The 22,351-nt window shown below is 35.3% G+C and overlaps 1 protein-coding gene across 3 annotated transcripts in view; it reads right to left on the reverse strand.

Moving 5' to 3' along the window:
- Positions 1-22,351, reverse strand: part of LOC121816219 (uncharacterized) — a 761,897-nt gene that overhangs the window by 655,025 nt on the left and 84,521 nt on the right. For 2 of the 3 annotated variants that reach the window (XM_060416217.1, XM_060416219.1), the window contains exon 2: positions 16,884-17,166. In XM_060416217.1, the coding sequence (XP_060272200.1) occupies positions 16,884-17,166 (283 nt within the window). Of the gene's footprint in view, positions 1-16,883; positions 17,167-22,351 lie in introns of those variants that run through there. The other variant, XR_009600797.1, reaches the window with a different exon arrangement.

Genomic DNA, 22,351 nt, shown 5'->3' on the forward strand with positions numbered 1-22,351 from the left:
AGCTAAGGTATTCACCTCTTCTTTGAAGGGTAGACTGCTCAGTTCCCTGGAAACCTGAGTTATACTGTTATCTGAAGTGTCAGAACAGAGAACTTCAAAGGAAGACAGCTGCAGAACACATCTTCACAGCTCCTTGATCTCTGGATTGGAGTGTGTACATATACTTCTAAATTGTCCAAAGGGAAATTTAGAGTTTACTTTTGGAATGCTTAAAGGTAATTTGTTCTGATAAAGGTGAAATGGGGAGAATGTTAGGCCAAGAGATAGTATCAACTTAATGTAACTAAATGGTGACATGTTACTCTTCAACCTAAACCTATTCTGATAAACATTTGTCAAACATATACTATTATATGAAAACCATAAATATTACATTTATTAAAGAATACTTATCATTTGGAGATAAATGTTGAAATTTGTAAGATAAAATGATAGAATGCCTGGATTTACTTCAAAATAATGTAGGAGGAAGAAGTTTGATGGGAGTAGGGATAGGAGAGAACAGGCCATTAGCTGGTGGTTATTTGGACTGGGGTAATAGCAGCATGGTGGTTTAATAGATGGTTACTTACTTTGGGTATCTTCAAATTTTTTCTACAAAAAACAGTAAAATATGAATACTACTAATAATTAAAGTTGCATATAAAATCCACTGTTTATGCCCAAATGAAAAAAATAGCTATATTCTAAACTCCTTGGTAAGTTAGTTATTGGAATCTAGACCACATTTTTCATTTAATGCCATGTTTTATATACACAATGATTAGAAACCTGAACCAATCCACAAAAACCGAAAACATTTTATTTTACATTTACTAATCACTATGGTTTAACTCAGTTATGAATTTAAAAACCTTTTGTGGGCTAGTCTGTGCATCTAACAACCCCATATATGGTTACTTCGGTGCAATGATATATTCCACAGAACTAAGAACGAAAAACACTTAGCGGTACCACATCCATGTTTTCCAAACTATCACTGTAGAGTCTGGCTCCATGAACACACAATACAATGTATCATCTAATTCAGCACCATCCCTGAATGAAGAGGACAGTATTATGAATTACCAGACAATGCACAGAAACTGTGGCCATCCCAAGCAAAGCAGGGCACAGTTGCATATCTATGAGGTAAATCCTTATATGTTCTTTTGCTAAAACAGTTTATGTCTCTTAGAAACAGTTTGCTAGTTTCACACTATTTAAAAATTTTTTTAAAAAATTATAGTTTATTCATTAATTATATAATCATAATTTATTTATTTATACGGTTATATATTGATCTTTTAAACCACAAACTATGGAATATTATAGACTTTTCCTTCCTTTCTTATAAGAATTCTTCTTACAGATTATATATGGTGGGTAAAATAATCCTACAGGTTCTGGGAAATTTTCTGTATTTTAGTTAAATTAAACATTGTTTACAGGAGAGTCTAATTTCATGTTTTTATTACTTTGAAATAATGACCTGTCTTAATACTTGCTTGAAATAATCTCAGTTATGGCAAGGACTAACCAAGACAAAAAAAAATTTTAATTGCAAAACATACAATGCCTGTGTTAGTCAAAAAAATTCAGGTTGCACTATGATAACAAATCTGAAATTATGACGTAGAATTATTTTTTTCAGTATTTGGAATATTTTACTTCACTCTGTTTCATTTCCACTTAGCTCCTTTGAGGGTTTCCTTTGTGGCCCAGCTGGGAAAGAATATGCCTACAATGCAGTTTGATCCCTGGGTTGGGACGATCCCCTGGAGAAGGGAAAAGCTACCCATTCCAGTATTCTGGCCTGGAGAATATATACAGTCCATGGGGTTACAAAGAGTAGGACACGACTGAGCATATTTCAGTTCGACTTCGCTTCAGTTAGCTCCTTTGAAATCAGTCTTGGAAATCCAGGCTGTTTCTACCCTGGGGCTCTGCTATCTCAGCACATGTTCCCACTGCCACTATGATGGGAAGAACAAGGAGAGGGGGCATGTGACTCCTCAGAGCTCTTTCAGAAGTGATTGATGACTTCTGATCACATTTCGTTGGCCAGAACGAGTCACATTGTGCCACCTAACTTCTAAGGGGTTAGGGAACCTAATCTTTCTTTGTACTCAAGAAGAAGAAAAAGAAACAGGATTCTCTAGTGAACAGAAGTGAATATATCAGAAAGACATAGGAGATTTTACACTAAACAAGTAACCATTTCTATACTCTGTCTACTAAAAGTAATATGGTAACATTTGTGAGAATGTTATGTTCACTGCCCTTCAAACTGGCATGATGATGTCCAAAATACCACAAATGAAATAAATAATTTTCAGAGAAAAAGCTGTGCACAAATGTCTTTAGGAGCCATCTCTGATAGCTAGTAAACAAGGATTCCTGAAGTAATTCTAAACAACATGTCTCTAGTTATTTAATCTATCTTTCCATGTTCTACATGGAAATAAACAAAAAGATCATCCCGGACGGGGAGGGGAAAAATGACTCTTTACATTTTGAAAAAGAATACCCCTCAATCTCTTTGGGTGAAACATTTCAAACAGTCTCTTAGCATTTGTTCATGATAAACCTATTCTGAGGGGAAAAAATAGATTTTGCAATGTATGATTTGCTACATTAAATCCATTCAATTAAAATGACAGAGAGGACTAATGTGAGGGGAAAGTATTTAAAGATCTAAAGATATAATTATTAGAGAATTTGGGGTAATGACTTAGATGGAAAGATAACTACATCCCATACATTCAGTGGTAATGTGAATTATTATTGAGTAATAATTAAAAGACTTAATCTATCATTTATGCAGAAGAGATGGTGAATTCACCATCTTTAAGGCTCTCATTTTAGAATATTCTCTGGTATTTATAATGTAATACAGGCAAACCACTTAAATTCTTTGCTAGCTTTATTAATTTTCCTTATTGATGAAAATCATATTCTAGTTTCCATAATGCATTAGAAAAGACTGTATCTAGCAGATAAAATTGAGCTAATGAAGTAGAAACCTGAATTTAAAGTTAAATTGCTTCTTTAAATTCTCTTTTCCTTTATTCTAAGGACTTCACAATTGGGAGTCCATACAACTTTAAATGCCTGTGGCCCACAAGTGCTTCCTAAGTAGCTTCAGGCAATGCTTTTCACATTATTCAAGTCTTGGTCACATTACCCGGTCCTGAAGAGCAGGAACTAGGTCAAGGCAAAGACTATGTATACAGGCAATAATGAAATTTATCACCCTAATTGGAACCATCCTGGGAATAAAATAGGGAGCTATTACTAATATCACTTAGAAAATGGGCCAAAACTTTCATCTTTTACCTTGACCATTTTATGGACAAAACTGTCCTCAGTGTAATCCAACTGGCTTTGAGGAAGCTTAAAGACTGCTTATAAGGGGTGCTCTGTTGTAAAATGACAAAATAAAAAGAATGGAGTAAGAAACTTAATGTCCTTTATTCAAGGGAAAACAATCCATGGATTGGGGAAGTACATTGCCTCAGAAAAGCCCTGTTCCTAAGCGATTTGGAGCAAGAGTAAGTTTTACATGTTTTATAGAGTTATAGAAGAGGCAGGAAAGAAACAAGGAAGGAATGCTTACCTAGGAGGCTGAGAATTTCCTGAAAAGGCTAGCAGGTCTGACTTTGTAGGGTAAGGTGAGCGAGCTAAAGCTGAGCTGGAGGATTGTAATGATACATGTTAGGTTTTCTAGACTGACTTAAGTTTAGATTTGTGATGTGGGCTGGGCCACTAGGACAACTTTCAACTTCTTCACTATGTAAAATGACAACCAATTCACCCCGTTTCTCTCATGAGAAGTCTAAATAAATGGGGCCAAAAATAAGGAGCAGGTAGCAACTTTTAGGGGGCTCAGTGTTGACATGAAGTTAAAAGAACTGTTGTTGTTGTTGTTGTTGTTGTTGTTGTTGTTGTTGTTGTTGTTATTGTTGTTGTTGAGTTGCTAAGTTGTGTCTGACTTTTTGTAACCCCCAGGACTGCAGCACACCAGGAACTGTCTCCGGGAGTTTGCTCAAATTCGTGTCCATTGAGTCAGTGATGCTATCCAACAATCTCAGAACTGTTGGGTCCTAGAAAACCATCTGAATCCTTCAGGAGGTAGTCATTGTTCCACTCTTCCATGAGGCTGCAGTACTTTGAATGCTGGAAGCATCTAGCAGCTTCCTTCCTGGGCTAAACTCACTTGCCTGGTTATTCTTATCATGAACACCCATCACTTGGTGTGACCTGACATCATCTCCTCCTTTAAACATTAATACACAGAATAATGCAGCCTACCATGCTAATGGCATTATGAATAAATTTAAATGATCATGTATGCTTGTTTATTTGAATATTATGCAAGTAAAGTTCCCAAGACCAGAGCAAGTCATAAAGACTGTTTAGACTAACCAATAATTCCACAATGTCCTGAAAATAGGACATGAAGTGAAAATAAATTGAGAGCCTGAAGAAGAATTTCAAAATATAAACTATGATAAAATGGAATTATCTTGAAAGCTTTGTAAATAATCCAAATATGTACTTCAATGCTGGACTGAAGATTGTCAACTGAAATGATTAAAACAAAGATTTGATCTACTGCCATCTAGTGGATATTTTATTTATATTTATTTATAGCAGTTGACGAAAGCCAAAACAAAAATGAAAACACATTGTCAGTCTGATTTCAACACCTAAGGAGCCTAAAAGATGACCTGCCCCAGTGGCTTCAGCCTCATGGAGTTCTGAGACTTCACCAGCGCACCCTGAGCACCACATGAAGTGTAAGAGATAAAAGGTTACGGCTCTAAAGTCCCACCTCCAGTCCAGCCACAGGGGTACAATTTCATCTGTTCCATATTTTGAGTTTCTAATTGCATTTCACTTGAAGAAAAGATTTCACTTCTAAAAAGGAAAAGTGATGGTGAAAGACCTCACCTGGTCTCATGTCCATTGTTGTGTAAATGGATATGCCATTGTTTTCTAACGTCACGCAAATGGTTAGTAGCAGAGCTAGAGATGTTTTGATTCCTGTTCTCCTACAGAGAATTTTGGGTTAACTTCAAGACCAACAGACTTCAAGTTCAGTGTTCTTTTTCCAAGGCACACAGAGTTTATTTCATAAAAAAAAAATAGAGTATTTTCTTGATCTTCATTTAAAATCATTTGACTCCACTATCTTGCCTGTACCATTAGAAACCTGAGAGTGGACAGGTTTATTTTGAATCTCAGAATAAATCAGTGCAAATGAAATCATGGCTGTAAATTATATACTATGAATAAGTAGCTTTATGGGCTATTGCCTCTCTTCCCCCTTAACTTCATCTAATTTTAGAGATGACAGAGATATCACAAATCATTCAATAAAGCTATCTTTAAAAAGATTATGTCAGGTTTTATAAAACACAAAGTGATTAACTCTTCCCAGGTGCAGAGAAGTCACACTATTTGTCCCATGTTAGTTAGTTTCTCTACTCTCCCGATCTGCTATCCAGCAATAGTAGAATGAGAGAGTAAAAGAAAACAGGTTTATGGGAGATGGTTGTTACTGTTTGTCTATGATTGGTGAAAATTGGAGATTTCTGAGTGCTAGAAGGAAGGAGTTGGTTGAAAGAGAGGTGATATAAGAGAAGATTTAAGAGAATATGTATCATTTAAAATGCATGTGGAGAGAAGAGACACTGTCCAAAAATAGAGTGTCCACATCTGTAATAGCATTATTACTCTGATATATCTCCAACGAATTTGCCACAAAATAAATATTTTTATCAAACACATTACATCCATGCATGCTCAATCACTAAGTCATGTCCAACTCTTTACAACCCCTTGGACTGTATGTAGCCCACGAGGCTCCTCTGTCCATGGAAGTTTCCAGACAAGAATACTGGAGTGGGTTGCCATTTCCTTCTCAACAAATACATTGATATAGTTATATTAACTTCTACATTTATCCTGTATCATCTCATTATAATTTGTAATTCAAAAATCCAGGGTTTTCCTACATCTATCTTATGAGCTACTTCTTCCTTTATTTTTATTCCAAATGCACATCCGTTCCATGATATCACATAATATCATGCATCCTTTAGCATTCAAAAAAACTTATAAAACCATTCATTATTCAAAAGATGTATATATATTTTAAATAGTTTTGTAACCACAGTAACTTACATACAATAATTTAACGAGATATTTTTTCCATATCCTTCTTGAATTTTTCAAGTTTATAATTTTACTTTTAAAATCAGAAATATATATTTAAGCAAAAAATATATTATTGTTAAAATCAGAATTTTTTTAAAAAGCAAAACAGTTAGTTCTTTTTTCTGAGTCTACTGCAGACTATTCTGTGAACTTGGGCAAGTCAAATATCATTTCCTGGCCATACTTCTTATGCCCATTTGAAAAATAAGAGAATTAAACTAGATCATCTTAAGTCTATTTCAAACACTAAATAGCTCTGATTTTATTATATGATTGTTCTCATTTTGAATAAGTATTGTTGTCATATAAATTGCTGATTATTTCTTTTATGCCCATAATGTAAGTCAATAAAATTGTTCAATATTCATGGGCTTTATGAAGAACCAAACAAGAGAATTTGCTTTCTTTAAACAGAAATCATTTGAAAAGCTCCAGGATGCGATTTAAAAAATGAATTATATACAATTGGTAGAAAATGACAATAGCCTCTCTTTTTCAGTAAGGGAAGAGGAAATTTTTCAAAGACAAATGAAGTAATAAATTAGCCATGTACATTTACTTGTTGGTTACAACATGGAAGATATCAAGACTAGCAGGAATTTGATTTTCTGTGCCTCTTCTTTATTAAATTATAATATAAAAATCACAGGCAACTGGCACCATCAACTTCAGGATAGTCTAAGGTGTCAGGTAAACTATTGAGTAAGAGAAAGAAGAATATACCCAGTAGGAATTCACTGTATAAAGTTAGCCTATATCGTGCAGCCATCTTACTAAGAATAGACTGGGTTTAAAGATAGACTTCTTTTTACCCAAGTGATTTGTATAAGAGAGCAGAATCTCATCAACATAATGTATATTATTACCCTATAAAGGACCTCAAGAACAATGATGTCATGAGAACATGGGACTTTGCTTTACTACTATGTTCTGGCTGATGGCAGGTTGGCACATACACAGTACCTAGCCAATACTTGTCCAAAGAGTTAACATCCTGGACTCCTTCCTGGTCTTGGTGTGGACCAGAGTATTAATGACATTTGATATTCAAGTGAGAGAACTTAATTCATCTATTACTCACTGAGTGTCTAACACATGTTAAAAAATTATCTATTACTATTGAAACCATACTTTCAAACCCTAAACTCTGTTTGCATGATCAGCAAAGTACAAATAATCCTATGAATATAACATAATATGATCTTGAAAATATAAATTTGGCAAAAAACGCAGGAGTTACCTTTATATTATGGGCTTCCCTGGTGACTCAGACAGTAAAGAATCTGCCTGCAATGCAGGAGACCTGGGTTCGATCCCTGGGTTGGGAAGATCACCTGGAGGAGGGCATGGCAACTCACTCCAGTATTCTTGCCTAAAGAATCCCCATGGACTGGGGGGCTACAGTCCATGGGGTCACAAAGAGTCATACATGACCAAGCACAGCACAGCACACCTTTATATTATAGAAGGTCCACATAATTACTAATCTAAAATGGGTTATTATGGAAATGAAAGCACACATCTTTAGTAATTACCCAGGATATCAGACATCAACTTGAAGTGTCCCTGGGGAAATATTATGTATGGTCTCTTTCATAGACACCATGCTAAAGTCTATATCTCAGAGAAGGCAATGGCACCCCACTCCAGTACTCTTGCCTGGAAAATCCCATGGATGGAGAAGCCTGATGGGTTGCAGTCCATGGGGTCGCTAAAAGTTGGACACAACTGAGCAACTTCACTTTCACTTTTCACTTTCATGCATTGGAGAAGGCAATGGCAACCCACTCCAGTGTTCTTGCCTGGAGAATCCCAGGGACAGGGGAGCCTGGTGGGCTACCGTCTATGGGGTCGCACAAATTCGGACACGACTGAAGCGACTTAGCAGCAGCAGCAAAGTCTATATCTAGGGGAAGGACATGTTTCTACAGTGGTAATAACCCTGGTCAGATTATTAAATAACAAAGGTAAAAAATCATTATGACATATCGAAGAATCTGAGACCATCACTGCAGGGAAGGAACTGATAAAATTTAATTCCAGAGAAAAATGAATAGCTTTTAAGAATTGAAAAGCCAAACAGATCGTAATGCACAATGACAGTGACATTCAAGACTATGATGCTTAATAGGATGTTAGTTAATTGCTGTTTAAAAGAAAAATGGGAGCAGAGATTATTAAAAGACAACCCTACCATAATACACTCTCAAACAATGTGTAATTTCTTTGCTTTTCCTATCTTTTAACTAATAATTATACTTATGAGATATCGTGACAAAGTTCAATCACCATCATCATTATTGACACCATGAGAAAACATGCACAGAGCTTGAAGTAAATAGTTACAAACCTTATAAATGAGATGAAATCATAAAACTGGCACATAAGAGTTCAAATATGATATTGACAGATATATTATTTCTGCACCTTAATGATACTTCTGACAATTAGTTGCATCTCAAAATTTATATGCCTTTGAACATCCCTCTGCCTTAATCATCAGAGATCCTTTCTGATTCTTTTATCTACTCAAATACGTTAAGCCCTTGAGAGTAGGGAGAAAAAGACACATCTTGTACCTCTTTTAAAAAATGCAACTATTTTTAGTCTCAGTCATACCTAAGTTAAGATTTATAAACATCTGATGTAATTAAATTGCACTCACAATCCCCTCAAATCAGTCAAATTAATGGAGATTTTGATTAGAAGTGCAAATAAAAGCAATCTTATTTTCTAGTCTATAGAACACACACTACTAGAAGTCTCCTTAGAAACTGGGATTTATTGAAATCATATTGCTGTTATTGACATTTAAGCATGCACTTGAACAGGCTTTGCAATGCCCACAGAAGAGAGAGAAAACCTAACATTATTCTGCAGGTCTTCTTACATCACCTGCACAATTATCTTTCTTTGGTAGTCATTATAACTATCCTTATCTTATAATAAGAAGAGTGAGGCTTCTAATCCAGGCCTTCTGCTTACAATATGTCTTTCTTCCTGAGAATAACAGAGATTGCTATAGGAAAGTGCATATCAATTATCCAACTCATGGGCATTAGACGCTTGAACTGTGGGTTAACTTTCTGTACAGAATGCCATTGATTAGGAACCTATCACTGGTCATTCTAGGGCATCACAGAATCTGAAAAAAATCAAAATAAGTGTTTTTATGCATTTTTACATATGTCTTAGAACTTTTTTTTGACAAATCCAACCCATAAGAAAGGAAAAAGTAGAATAAAAGAATTAAATAATATTAGTTGCCTGGATTTTTAAAATTATACCAATTTTATTAAAATATTGCACAAGTTTTAGAAACTGTTTAATCAAACCAATATTTGATGGGATAAAACTGATAATTATAGCAATAATTTGACAACTTATTCAATAAAAGGAAAAGCTGATTGAATTGGTTTAGTAGAATCAGTAAACAAAAGTATTTACACAAGCAGGGACATATCTTGGTTAGACTATATTGTATTACTGTTTACTTAAATATATAAATACACACACATACACACCTGGCTTCTCAGGTGGTGCTAATGTTAAAGAACCCACCCACTGATGCAGGACATGTAAGAAGCTGGTTTGATGCCTGGATTGGGAAGATCTCCTGGAGTAAGAAATGGCAACCTGCTCCAGTATTCTTACCTGGAATATTCCATGGAGAGAGGAGCCTGGTGGGTGACAGTTCACGGAGCTGCAAAGAGTCAGACGTGACTGACTGAACACACCCACATATTCATTCACTCACTTATTCACACTCCCCAACTATATTCTGCACTTTGGAAAATAGAAACCAGGAATTTGCCCATCTTTATATCACCATCATTTGCAAAAATGCACAGAATCCTCACAACCTTTATCATTTGTATAAATGAGAAAACTGAGACACAGAGAAGTTCCATAACGTGTATCATATGGTTATAAGGTTGTATATGTAATGAGAATGGGAGTCTAGATTCAGAAGTAGGCATTTGACCAGAGACTGCAGTTCTCCTAACCACTTCTAAACTGCCCCACAAAGTTAAGTGATAATTAAGTTGTTAATCATTTTTAATTAATTGACATAGGTTTCCTTATTATTAGCTCTGCTTTTCATTGTGTAAAAGGAAACATCCCGAAAATAATCACCTTAAATACTTTGCTTAAATACTTTTCTGGGCAGATTCAGAAAGCAATGAGAAAAACTACTACATTGACCTTAATTCTTGCCCACAAATAGAAAACTGTTAGTAACATTAAAATAAAGAAACCTTGTGAAGAAAAAAATAATTATCAAGCTTTAACTGCAGAGGAGGATAATGCAGGGCATAGGAAATCACAATGTGACCCTGAAAACTGCTAATGAGCCTTAAACCACATCAATGGGCCTAGTGTCTTCATAACACAGATTTAGCCCTGCTTCTGCCTACATTCATTATACTTTCCAAGGAGCAGTCTCTTAAATTCTAGGTGTCAGAATTATAGAACCACAGATAAAATTGAATAAACTCAAATGCAAATCATAGGGCTCAAAACTTTTGCTTTTCTAGGTTTTTTTTTTTTTTAATGAGATGCTAACACACATTAAACAAGACTAAACACTCAAACTCTAATTTTATAGTAATACATATTGACTTCCAAATGAACATTAATAACAATACTGAACTAGAGTTCAAGAGGATAGATTTATTGTCTGTACAGTTTCTAGCACATGCTAAGTATATAACATGTTTAAGGAAGAAACAGTAAGAAAACTGAAGGAGAAACTGGGCAATAATTCACTCTGAAAAGGAAGAGATTAACCATACTTCTGTTTCCCTTTTGTTTTCCCCAAATTAAACTTATTCTGTAAATTTGACAACTTGTTGACTAGGTCACTTGTCCTGACCATGAAGTAAAAGCTAGAAAATCTAATATTAGCCACAAGATTTATCAGTAAATAGTGTCTCAGATGGTAAAGAATCTGCCTGCAATACAAGAGACCCAGGTTCAATCCCTGGGTCAGGAAGATCCTTGACAGAAGGGAATGGCTACACACTCCAGTATTCTTACCTGGAGAATTCCATGGACAGAAGAGCCTGGCAGGCTACACTCCATGGGGTAGCAAACAGTCAAGCTCAACTGAGCAGCTGACTGCAAGGAGATCCAACCAGTCCATTCTGAGGGAGATCAGCCCTGGGATTTCTCTGGAAGGAATGATGCTAAAGCTGAAACTCCAGTACTTTGGCCACCTCGTGCGAAGAGTTGACTCATTGGAAAAGACTGTGATGCTGGGAGGGATTGGGGGCAGGAGGAGAAGGGGACGACAGAGGATGAGATGGCTGGATGGCATCACTGACTCAATGGACGTGAGTCTGAGTGAACTCCGGGAGTTGGTGATGGACAAGGAGGCCTGGCATGCTGCGATTCATGAGGTCACAAAGAGTTGGACACAACTGAACGACTGAACTGAAGAGATCCTCTTTTTCAACATCCCATGGATTGCAGTGGGTTATAAACAGATGCCTAATGAGGACTAAGAAAGCTGAAATGCCTTAAATGTCAGAATAGTCAAGATCCAGTGAGACTGTTAAGTGACATTCTGCAATTGTCAAACCAATTAGCATTAATTTTCTCATAAAATAGGTGACATATTTAATAACAAATATAGCTAGAGAAAAGAGGAAATGGCAATATTTAGTCTAATAATATTTTTTAGTGATTCACACTGACAAAGACATTTTAATAATATCATGACCTTGCATTCATCTAGTACTTTACTGTCGCAAAATTGCTTTTGTATGTATTACCTTAAGTAATCTGAATTGTTATATAAATAGAAAAATATAAGGAATATATTAATCTAGATATTATAGCTAGGGCAGTAGCTTTCAAAGTGATTTATAAAATACTAAAGTAAACTTATGTGCGCATATCTAAAAAAATGAACCAGATAAACTACTTTGAACATAATATAAGGAAAAGCATTGTATTCCTAGAGCCACACAGCAATAGCACCTGTACTGTTATTCAGTTTGGACTCAGGGGTTAAGAATATGGGCTCTCAAGTCAGAATCTTTGGACTGAATCCTGGTTTTGCTGTGACTTAATTCATGATTTTGACAAAATGAAAATAATACCAAAGGACATGGGTACCTATATAACACCCAGGTAAGTATCAGCCATTAATCCGCATCATTTTGTTCCTCTTCTTGAACCAGCAATCAGTTATAGAATCCTGGCATTGCTCATTAATAGTAAGACATCATCATCAATGTTATGAAAATACTCAATATGTTCCTGAATGTACTCGATATTGCTCATGATATTGATTGCTTTAAGGGTTAAGTTTTAAAAAGTGCTAGAATATGCAAGTTTTCTAGGCCAGTTTCATTCCTTTGCTATCTTACAAATAAGTGATCCTCAGTCAAAACCTTATGGATTTATTGTATAAGCATAGGTCTCAATATTTAGCCTCACTTTGTTGATCAAGAGTTAATTTTGGAACAAGAATCATATGATTATGATATCAAAAAAATCACCAACATGAAGGGAAATGCTTCATCGCTTTTGTCTAATTTATCACTATTTTAATAAGTTTAGAAAAGACAGCAATATTATTCAGATGCAAATGACTTTTAGTTATGATGTCTCAAACCGTGATGCAAAGTAACATTTTTTTCTTTAATTAAGATGTTCCACATTTACTCAATCACTCTACATGCTGTTAAACATCATATTCTGAATAGAAGAGCTGGAGAGACCTCTACTATTTTTACTGAATTTGAGGAACATTTGTTCCCTAAGTGGATATAACCCATCTCTCAGTATTTGTAAGATTCAGAAATCCACTTTTTAATATTGGGTTAGAAGAAATCATTGTTGAGATGACCTAAAACCAGCAAGGAAAAGCAATGAGTTCTAACAGCACAACTCATTGATTTTAAAAAAAGTTCATATTGGCCCCACCCTAATCTATACAACCAATCCTATAATTTAAGATACAATATTTGTGTTAGTTAAATTCAAAACCACTGCAATGTGAACTCAGGTATCAGGTTTCCATTTTTTTTTTGGTCACAATCAAAACTATTTTAAAGAATTCTAATATGAATGATACTTTATTATAGTTGATTATATCATTATAAGGTAGTGGAAAAAATACATTTCAATAAGTTCAGGGACCTTGTTTTCAACCATAAAATAGGAATCCTATATACACACAGTGTGTTGGATCACATAAATGAATATAATTTATGTTGGCAGTGTAAAACTATATAATCTTATCTGGCTGATTTTAAAAGTAAAGATTATTTGGTGGAGTGGAAGAATAATGAACCAGTCTTTCTGAATTCTTTATAACAGTTTCAGATGTCCTAGAAAATTGAAGAACATACTCTTGGGTAAGATATATTTCCCCTCTAAGACTTTTACAAAATAGGGACGTTAGCTGATTTCCAGTACTAAAATTTCTATTTTCCTAGTTGTAAAAAGCAAAAATGTATATATTTTCTAGTTATTTCATTCCTTTCTAATAACATGCACTGAGCAGTCTGAAGAGTAATTTTTAAAATGTAAACACAACTTGCAAACATACTAATAAGACTATCACTGTATGCAAAGAAATTAATTTCTACTTTGCAGTAAGTACAGTAGTCAAAAGTGTAAACTTATATAGATGAGTAGCATAAAATCAACCATATTTTCCCCAAAGGTTATCAGATTATATCAAAATACATAGAAATATACTCTTAAAAGATTACTATACTAGCTTATAGATTAAAAATGCATAATATCTCAGTGATAACATTAGGACTCAAGATTCCATATTTCCTGATTTATTACATTTTGTAGAGCATTTCAACATTAATTGCTTACCTCTTCTAAGAAATTAATTCTTTCATATCATTAACAGTTGACTCGATACTGTAATTTGCTTATCCTAGCTCTTTTACAATTAATCTACATCAATTTCATTTATCTTTAAGTTTTAAAACACCAGGCTAAATCGGCTTAATTCCACTCTTGATAAATGAAAAGATTCACAACTCCCAGAGCTGGTTATTTAAGAAAAATAATGCAACAACCATTTACTCTGAGCTTCATAGTAAATGGCCAGTGAAATGAAAGACATAAAACTGACAAGGCAAAACTGATATCGGTGGTGTCACGGCAGTGATTGTTGATGATAACAACAGTAACTGGAACTTGTAAACCCTCCGTCTACAATTTACAATGCAATTTTAACTTATTAATTAGAACATTGATTTAAAACTTAGAAGCACAATATTATCCTTAGAACTAGAGACGGTGGGATGAATTCAACATGTCTCTGGCCCCAAGGGGCTTTCAGTCTAGTGGGAAAGACAGGCGCACACGTGGCCCTATAGCAATGTTGACTGCCACACACCCAATAATGGAAGCACAAAGAGAATGACGGAGAAGTGAGAGGTTCTGGCCACAATGACTTGGAAAGATTTCACAGAAGAGGGAATGCTTAACCTAGTGCCTGAAGCAAAGAAGGATTCAGATATCTAAAAAAAGGCAGGGGTGTGTAATGGAGGAGTATTCCATACAACTCTATGCTGCCAGTGTATTGAATTTTCACAGATAAGGAATAACAGAGATGAACATTATCGGATCAAGGTCAGAACAAGAGAAAGAATCAGAGCCGTTCCTTGAACTTTTCAGTCCTGGGTCAAATGGTTCCCGCTTTATCACATGGCTTCCTTTCTGATTTAGGGCAAGATTTCTCTGCCCTGACAACCATCTCCACCCTCCATTTATTCTCCCATGCTGCCACACCCTTTGTAGGATGTTGCTAGGATGTCCAGAGAAAAACACAGAGGCAGCCATGTCTTCATAAAACATTACATTTCAGCTTGTGTCTCAAAACCAAATGAACACATTGAGGTCTATCTGGAGGTGCCCTTTCCTCACCATTCTCCAACATTTCAAAGGACTGGGAACTGTGTTTTGCCACATGGCAGGCTCAATAAAGCTGTGTTCCATTCCTCTACACCTTCCATTTTTCTCCTTCAGTTTTGTCAAATGTTCCCAATTCCAAGAAATTGTAATTCAGAATGTGGGGGAGGTTACAGAGTTTTGGCTCAGGAGGTCGTGCAGATGTTATTGCTTAAGGAAGACGATCATGATCGCCTATGTGAGTAATGGCTATAAATCGGCTAGGAGCCAAAAGTTCTCTTATAGCAGAATGTATAAACCATTCTCCTACTGAAAGAAGACCCCCAGTAGGATAATATATTATTACACATGATTCAAATTATAGGATCTGCAGCAGGGGAGCTCATGACTGATTCAGGACAGTCGCTCCCTGAATACTGATGATGGGATGATGGAATGCCTCATGAATTAAAAGGGCCGTGGTTTAGTGTCTAAATCCTTCATATGCTTTAAAAAGTGTCTCTGCCTATCACTGTATTCTTTAAGCTTCTTAAACGAGTCATGTAGTGTTATGAAACCCTTGTCGATGTTTTTAAAGTTCCATGTCTTTGAATACTTATATTCAAAGTATTCTTTAAAAAAGAAGACAATGACACTATCTTCTCTGCTAAAAAACTGTATCCCTTTAATGCCAATATGCAATAAAGATATGGTTTACGAGAAATCGCATTTAAGTGTGACCCAGTTTCCGCTCTTTGGGATTCTCTAAAGCAACCTGAAAATCTTCACATGCCACATGTTCTGGGCTTTTTAAGTTAGCTATAGAACAAATAAGTTTATCTCTGACAAACTAAATAGAAATGTACAAGACAAAATTGTGTTTCCAAAGGTTTCCTGCTGATTAAATGTACTAATTCCTAAATATTATTTATCTTGCTCTATTTTGGTTATATAACAAAGCAATAAATTTGCTAAAGATATTACTTTGGGAATGGAGATCAGGCATTTTTATAGAAACACTAAGGCAGATGTTAAATATTACACATTCTGAAAAACAAATGGCTGTGATATATTCTGAAATAATATGTGAGCTCGTCCCTTAACTTCTTTTCAATTGGTCCTTGCAGTCTGTTTTTCTCGTAAATGGATGCAAATCAGGTGCATTGTGCTAAGATGCGAAGAGAGAGATTTGTCCAGAAATGACCTCAGTTCTATTCATTAATAAAATGACACATTGGCTGAGAGCAGTAAAGAATAAAATATAACAAGAGTGAACTTTCCTCCCTGTAACAGAGGCACATAAGCGATTTTTGGATAAAGCACTGTATGCAAAAATGACCACTGCAGCACAAAATCTGGACACGTTAAAGGAAGCTCTAAGATGCAGATTTCTTGGAAAAATTGCAACTTCCAAGGCAATGTACCCACTTATTCTCCATTACCTTACACAATCCTGAATCCCAACTTGCCAAAAGCATGCTGTTCCTAAGAGGGGAGTGAGGTCAGATAAAATAAATGTTTAATTTCTTCTAAGATTTTTTTTACAAGAAGGTAATTTGGCAAGGTCAAAAAAAAAAAAATAGAATTGCACCCAGAATCACTTCCAGTGACAGCAGACACCCATGGAGGGAGAAAAAGAAGGTAGAAGCTATCAGAGAGAATATAGCCACATTTTTGCATAGCGGTTTAAATTATGCCAGCAGAATAATTAATGGAAGGACCTAATACAGGGAAGGGGGGGTTACAGGAAAGAGGGGAGGCTATGTTAAACAAAGTTCATTACTGCATGATGTAAATGAGTTTCTCACCAGTGATGTCACTGATTGGCTGAGCTGCAGAGCTGGCTTCGAGCATGGCCGGATTGGCTGCTAGCTCTTCTGGTGCCTGCCTGCTTGGGCAGCGGTTGAACCAGATACTTTCTGTCTCTCTTGTTGTCGTTTGAAGCAAATCTTGTTCAGCCCAGCTGTGTCTCCATAGTAGTGGCACCCTAAGAGAGTCTCCCTCCTGCTTCCCACAGCCCGTCTGTGAGGCGGTCGCTGCTGTGAAATACCAGCACTTGGCACCAAGCCCAGACAGCGTTCTCAGATCCATCTATAACACACACATACAAAAAGAAAATTTTTTTTAAAAAAAGCAGTTCTTTCATCTGAATTGCATCCTAAGGAGGATTAAGAAGGCTTCTATTGCTACTGATTTGTGTCCTTTCAATTTGATGGCTAAAATAGTTTTTGAAACACAGTATCCTCTCATCTGCAGTAGAACACCATTGGTTCAAATGAGTTAAAAAAAAAATAGGAGGGAAACCCCCTCTCCCATGTTTACCTTGATTACTGGAAAATAATTCTTCATTTCCCTCCTAAGCACCGTAACTGATGTTTATGGTCCCCTCCCAGAATTTTAAACTCTCAGCAGATTTCTAATTATATCCGAGTCATTATTTTCAGGTTAAGACAAGGGGTCTTAATTAGCATTCTCTTTTAGCTATGCGAAATGAGACAGGGCATGAAACAGAAACGATCTATAGAGAGGCAGAGAGAGAGAGAAAGAAAAAAAAAATCTGTGCAGCTTTTACAGTTGAGCTGACACCCCCGCCTTCCCCACTCTCCCTCCACCCCCTTGCAAAAAAAGAATGCAGTCATATGAACTTTACCAGACAATGGAGTACCTACAGGCTCTCCCCTAGACAAGTCCTTTATAACCAGCCAGTGCTATGTGCTGCAGACAGTGGCCAATCGGCAGGCTCCTTTCTGCAGCAGGGACACAATAGGTGCATTGGCCACACTGTCCTCCTAGCCCCTGACAGCAGTTCAGGTTCATTTATTGTACACTGGAAGGCACATATGTCTTTAATAGTCACTGTGAAATTATCAGTGAGGCTGTCTTTATTTCACCATAATTACATCAACCTAATCACTGCGCACAAGCTGCAATAGCACTGTTTGCACAGAGTGGCGCATGGGCATGCAAGCCGGAAAAATATGCATGAACATGCTTGCTTATTTCAATAATAAAATCCTCCAATTATTTCTTTCCCAGAGCTTAACGCTTCTTCCAAAACACTCTAGTGGATATAGTCTTCACTTCTTCTTTTCAAAAGAAAAAAAAGTGCAGATACATTCAAGTGTGTGTATGTGTACATGCATACGTGTATAATTTAAACACTATTTTAGCCATTTATAGGGCAGTAAGGTATAGGGGTTGAACCTAGTCAGCAAATAAAAGGTTACTGAGGATCTAAGGCATGAACCCCTTATCACTAGGCATTAGAGCGAAATAATAAGTGAATCTGCACTCATCACCGTAGTCACACGTAGAAGCCGATTTATTTGGAGTCCAACTGTCATGAGCATTTGCATATGTAGCATTTATGTATCTCCATGTTACATAATTACAGCGTTTTGGGCATCAGTGACTCAAAATGCTTGAAAAACAAAAATCTTTGCTTTTCCTCTGTTAGTCGAACAGAGGTGGGTACAGTCTGAAGCGGGAAACGCCCGTAATTTTTTTTATTTTATTTTATGCATGTTCCATTTACATATTCATGAACAGAATAGTTGTTATGACAGCTGATTCTGCAGCAGGAGATGAAAAGGCAGGATTCAGCACACAGAGTGTATTCATTTTGAGGGGGAGAGTGGCAGCATATGATGACCAGGAAGAGAAAATAGTTAGGGCTTCATTTGGGAGTTACCTCATTATATAATAAAAGATCTGAGTAGACGACCTATCAAAAAATGTATAACAAACCTAGGAGGTAGAAGCAATTTGCATTGCTCATGGCCATTCAGTCAGGCACACTGTAAAGAAATAAGCATTTTGAAATGGAAATTTCTGGCTCGAATCTTTGCAGGTAAATAAAATTGCATATTGTTTTCTGGCTACTTAGAAGATTCCTAAAATGGAATGTGCTCAGCAGCTCTGTATTTCTCATTATTTTATAATTTACATACTTCTTGTTCCAAAATCAAAATGCTAAACTTTAAGCACTGATTATAGTCTAAGATAGAATTTTACCAAATTTTACCTAAGTTGCTTATATATTTTTATTTTTACCTTATGATTCTCTAATCAAGAATAGAATTCATCATCACAGGGGGCGTATTTGGAGAAAGTAACTCATCTATTTCCATATAGATACATGTATATAATACATATTCATCCCCACTACAGAGAAAGAATCCCACTAATGTTATTTTTATTGACATATTTTATCATCCCATTTTTATTAATGTTCGCAAGATTTGTATTATAAAATGTATTCAAGTTTATTTTGCATTTTGTAAGCATGTGTATGTGTGTGTGTGTGTGTTTTTAATACAGCTCTTCTATCTACACTTTCCCAAAATCTAGTTTTGGTAGGAGAGATAAGTGAGGCAAATTCCTAAGTAGACCAGTAGGAGACCACAAGACTCAATTATAAAAAAACAAAAATAATATAAGAAATGACTACATCTATAATTCTGAACTGCTATATACATTGAAATCAAAACACCTGAAATTAAAGGCATAATTTGGTTACTTGATATATAAAGTAAGATGTTTTTTCTCTAAGTGATTGCAGGAAAACTTAAGAAGCTACTTGCAACATTTTATTGATGGTTTTCCTATAAAAGATAGTCTTTCTAAATCTTCAAGAAAAACATGAAGATTTCCTGGTAATCAAATTAAGATATGTAGACTTCTACATCTGTCTATCATCCCTTCCTCCCTCCCTCCTCTCCTTCTCTCTCTCTCTCTCTCTCTCTCACACACACACACACACACACACACAGACACACACACACAGAAATAAACATATATAAAATCATGACTGTCCTTTTATTATAAGAATTTGCAATTCTTTTAGTTTTCTCAATTTTTGGTCTCTCACTGAACAAAAAGCTTATGAAAGTCCAAATGGAAAAAAGGTAATACTTAATTGTTAGTTATCCCTATTGCTAAGTAAAAATCAAACAGGGGAGAAGGTTTCATAATATCACATACATTTAGATTCCACTAGCACATAGAACACATTTGGAAATTCACTGTTATACAAAGGATTTTGATGACAATGCTAATTTTAATAACAAGATTAGTTAATAGTCCATATCTGACTCCCTTAAACAAATAGATTTGCAAACAATGACCACTAGAAATAAAAGAGGCCTTCCTTAAGTACTACAATTCATTAAACCACACAGGGTTCCTACTCCCTGTTATAACATTCTGTCATAGTTTGAATTACTAGATATATATGAAAACAATATTACATTTTTTATAGTATTTTAGTATTACACTTTACTATTCTTCTCACATCTCAAATACAAAATGCAACTAGGAGCTATTAGCATACTACCCAAACCAAAATAACTGCAATAAAATCTTATTTGGGATCATTGTACTAGAAAACTTGGAATTAAGCTATACCTTAGAGATTGAATCCATTCATTTTAGACATGAGACTAAAGAAAATTAGTAACTACTTAATGTATTTCCACCCATTACTTTGCCATCCTACATTAAAAATATGGTTCTGACCTGTTGTCAAGATATTCTTAATTAGTAGAGTTTTACCAAAGATAGGGAATTTATGGCTTCTTCACATAAGATCAAAGACATGCATTTATAAGATAATGTATGGAGCCTGCCATCTGTTTTCCCACAATGGAATTAAACTAACTCCTTTATAAAGATCAAAAGCATAACCTTAGACTTATAATCATGATTTCACCAAGAGTCAACTCAGCACAAATTGGCTGTAAGAATGTAAAATAACAGCCAATCACATTAACCTTATAAATAATAAAGGGCATTCCATATGTAGAGCCAACTTAGAGATGTGAAAATAATATGTTAAAGAGTAACTTGTCAGTCTCCTGATGTGACTCATTCTCATTAAAAAAAATAATCCATTTTAATAAGTATGGGAAATATTCACAGTATAATCAACATTAAGAAACCACTGTTTATGTCTTTGTCAACACAATGACAAGCATCCATATGACAAAACAAGATGCAGTTAATCATCAAGACAGCTCTAAATACCTGGCTGTTTTTGTGCCCACAAACTCTTTGCTTGAAATATCAGTGTGTGTATGTTGGATTCAAAGTGAATATTCTTGAACTCATTAATAATGATCATCTTTATGGGATTTGAGAAACAGGATTTTTAGAGGCATCACTTTTGGATCATCCAAACATAAATCAGTTTCCAAATAATACTTTTTAGAGCATAGTTCTGATTAAGCTCTTTTATGTTGACCTCAAAACTGATAGCAGTGCACTACCTATGAAAATACAGCACTTTTTACCACAGTTTGTAAAACTCATTTCTCTTGCAGTGTTTCCAGTTGCTTTCATTAAGATTGCTTATCAAAGGTGCACTTTATGAAAAAAACAACAAATTAAGACTCTAAATACCCAATAGAAAAGAAAAAAATTTCAAGCAGATTAATCACCTAAAAAGACTTGGAAAGAAAAATGAAAATCTTTCATCTGAGAGATTGTCGCCAAGCATCTGAAATATCTGTCTTTGTATAATAATTTTTTTCTAAGTAAAAATTGTTTTTAACATCTATGATGAATAAAAAAGAAATGTTCTACATAAGACATAAGATATATGCAAAACGATACTATGCAGTGGTTGCTAAATCTATCATTAACAAAAAAGTTAATCAAATTGTATCTCATAATGCAATGAAGTAAAAAAGAAAAAATTGAACTACAGCACAGATGAACAAGGAAATATGGCTTCCCCATTTTAAAAGTGGTCTAATTTTTGTCAAATGCTGATCCCACAGAGTAAGGGGAAATTATTTTCCAATTAATTTATGTCATTCTTTTATGCTTAAATAGCCTCTTTTGAGTTATTCCCTGTGTGGCAGACATAATTGGTCCTCCAAAAATGTGCACATCCTAATCCTCAGAATCTGTAACTATATTATATTACATGGCAAAGGGGAATTAAATAAACTGATGGAATTAAGGTTGCTAATCAGATGCTTTTAAAATAGGAAGATTATCCTAGATTATTTGCATAGGTCCAAATTAACCTCAAGGGTCCTTGAAAGTGGAGGAAGGAAGCAGGAGAGTTAGAAAGAGAGGTGATTATGGAAGAATGGTCAGAGATGCAACATTGCTGACCTTTAAAATGGAAGAAGAGGGCTAGGAAGGTAGACAATCTCTAAAAGTTAGAAAAAGAAAGAAAAAGCTTCTACCTTAGAATCTCCAGAAACATAACCTTGCCAGTACCTTGATTTTAGCCTGGTGACACCCATTTTGGACTTCCAACCTCAAG

The sequence above is a fragment of the Ovis aries genome, chromosome 1, assembly GCF_016772045.2.
Source record: "Ovis aries strain OAR_USU_Benz2616 breed Rambouillet chromosome 1, ARS-UI_Ramb_v3.0, whole genome shotgun sequence".
NCBI lineage: Eukaryota > Metazoa > Chordata > Mammalia > Artiodactyla > Bovidae > Ovis > Ovis aries.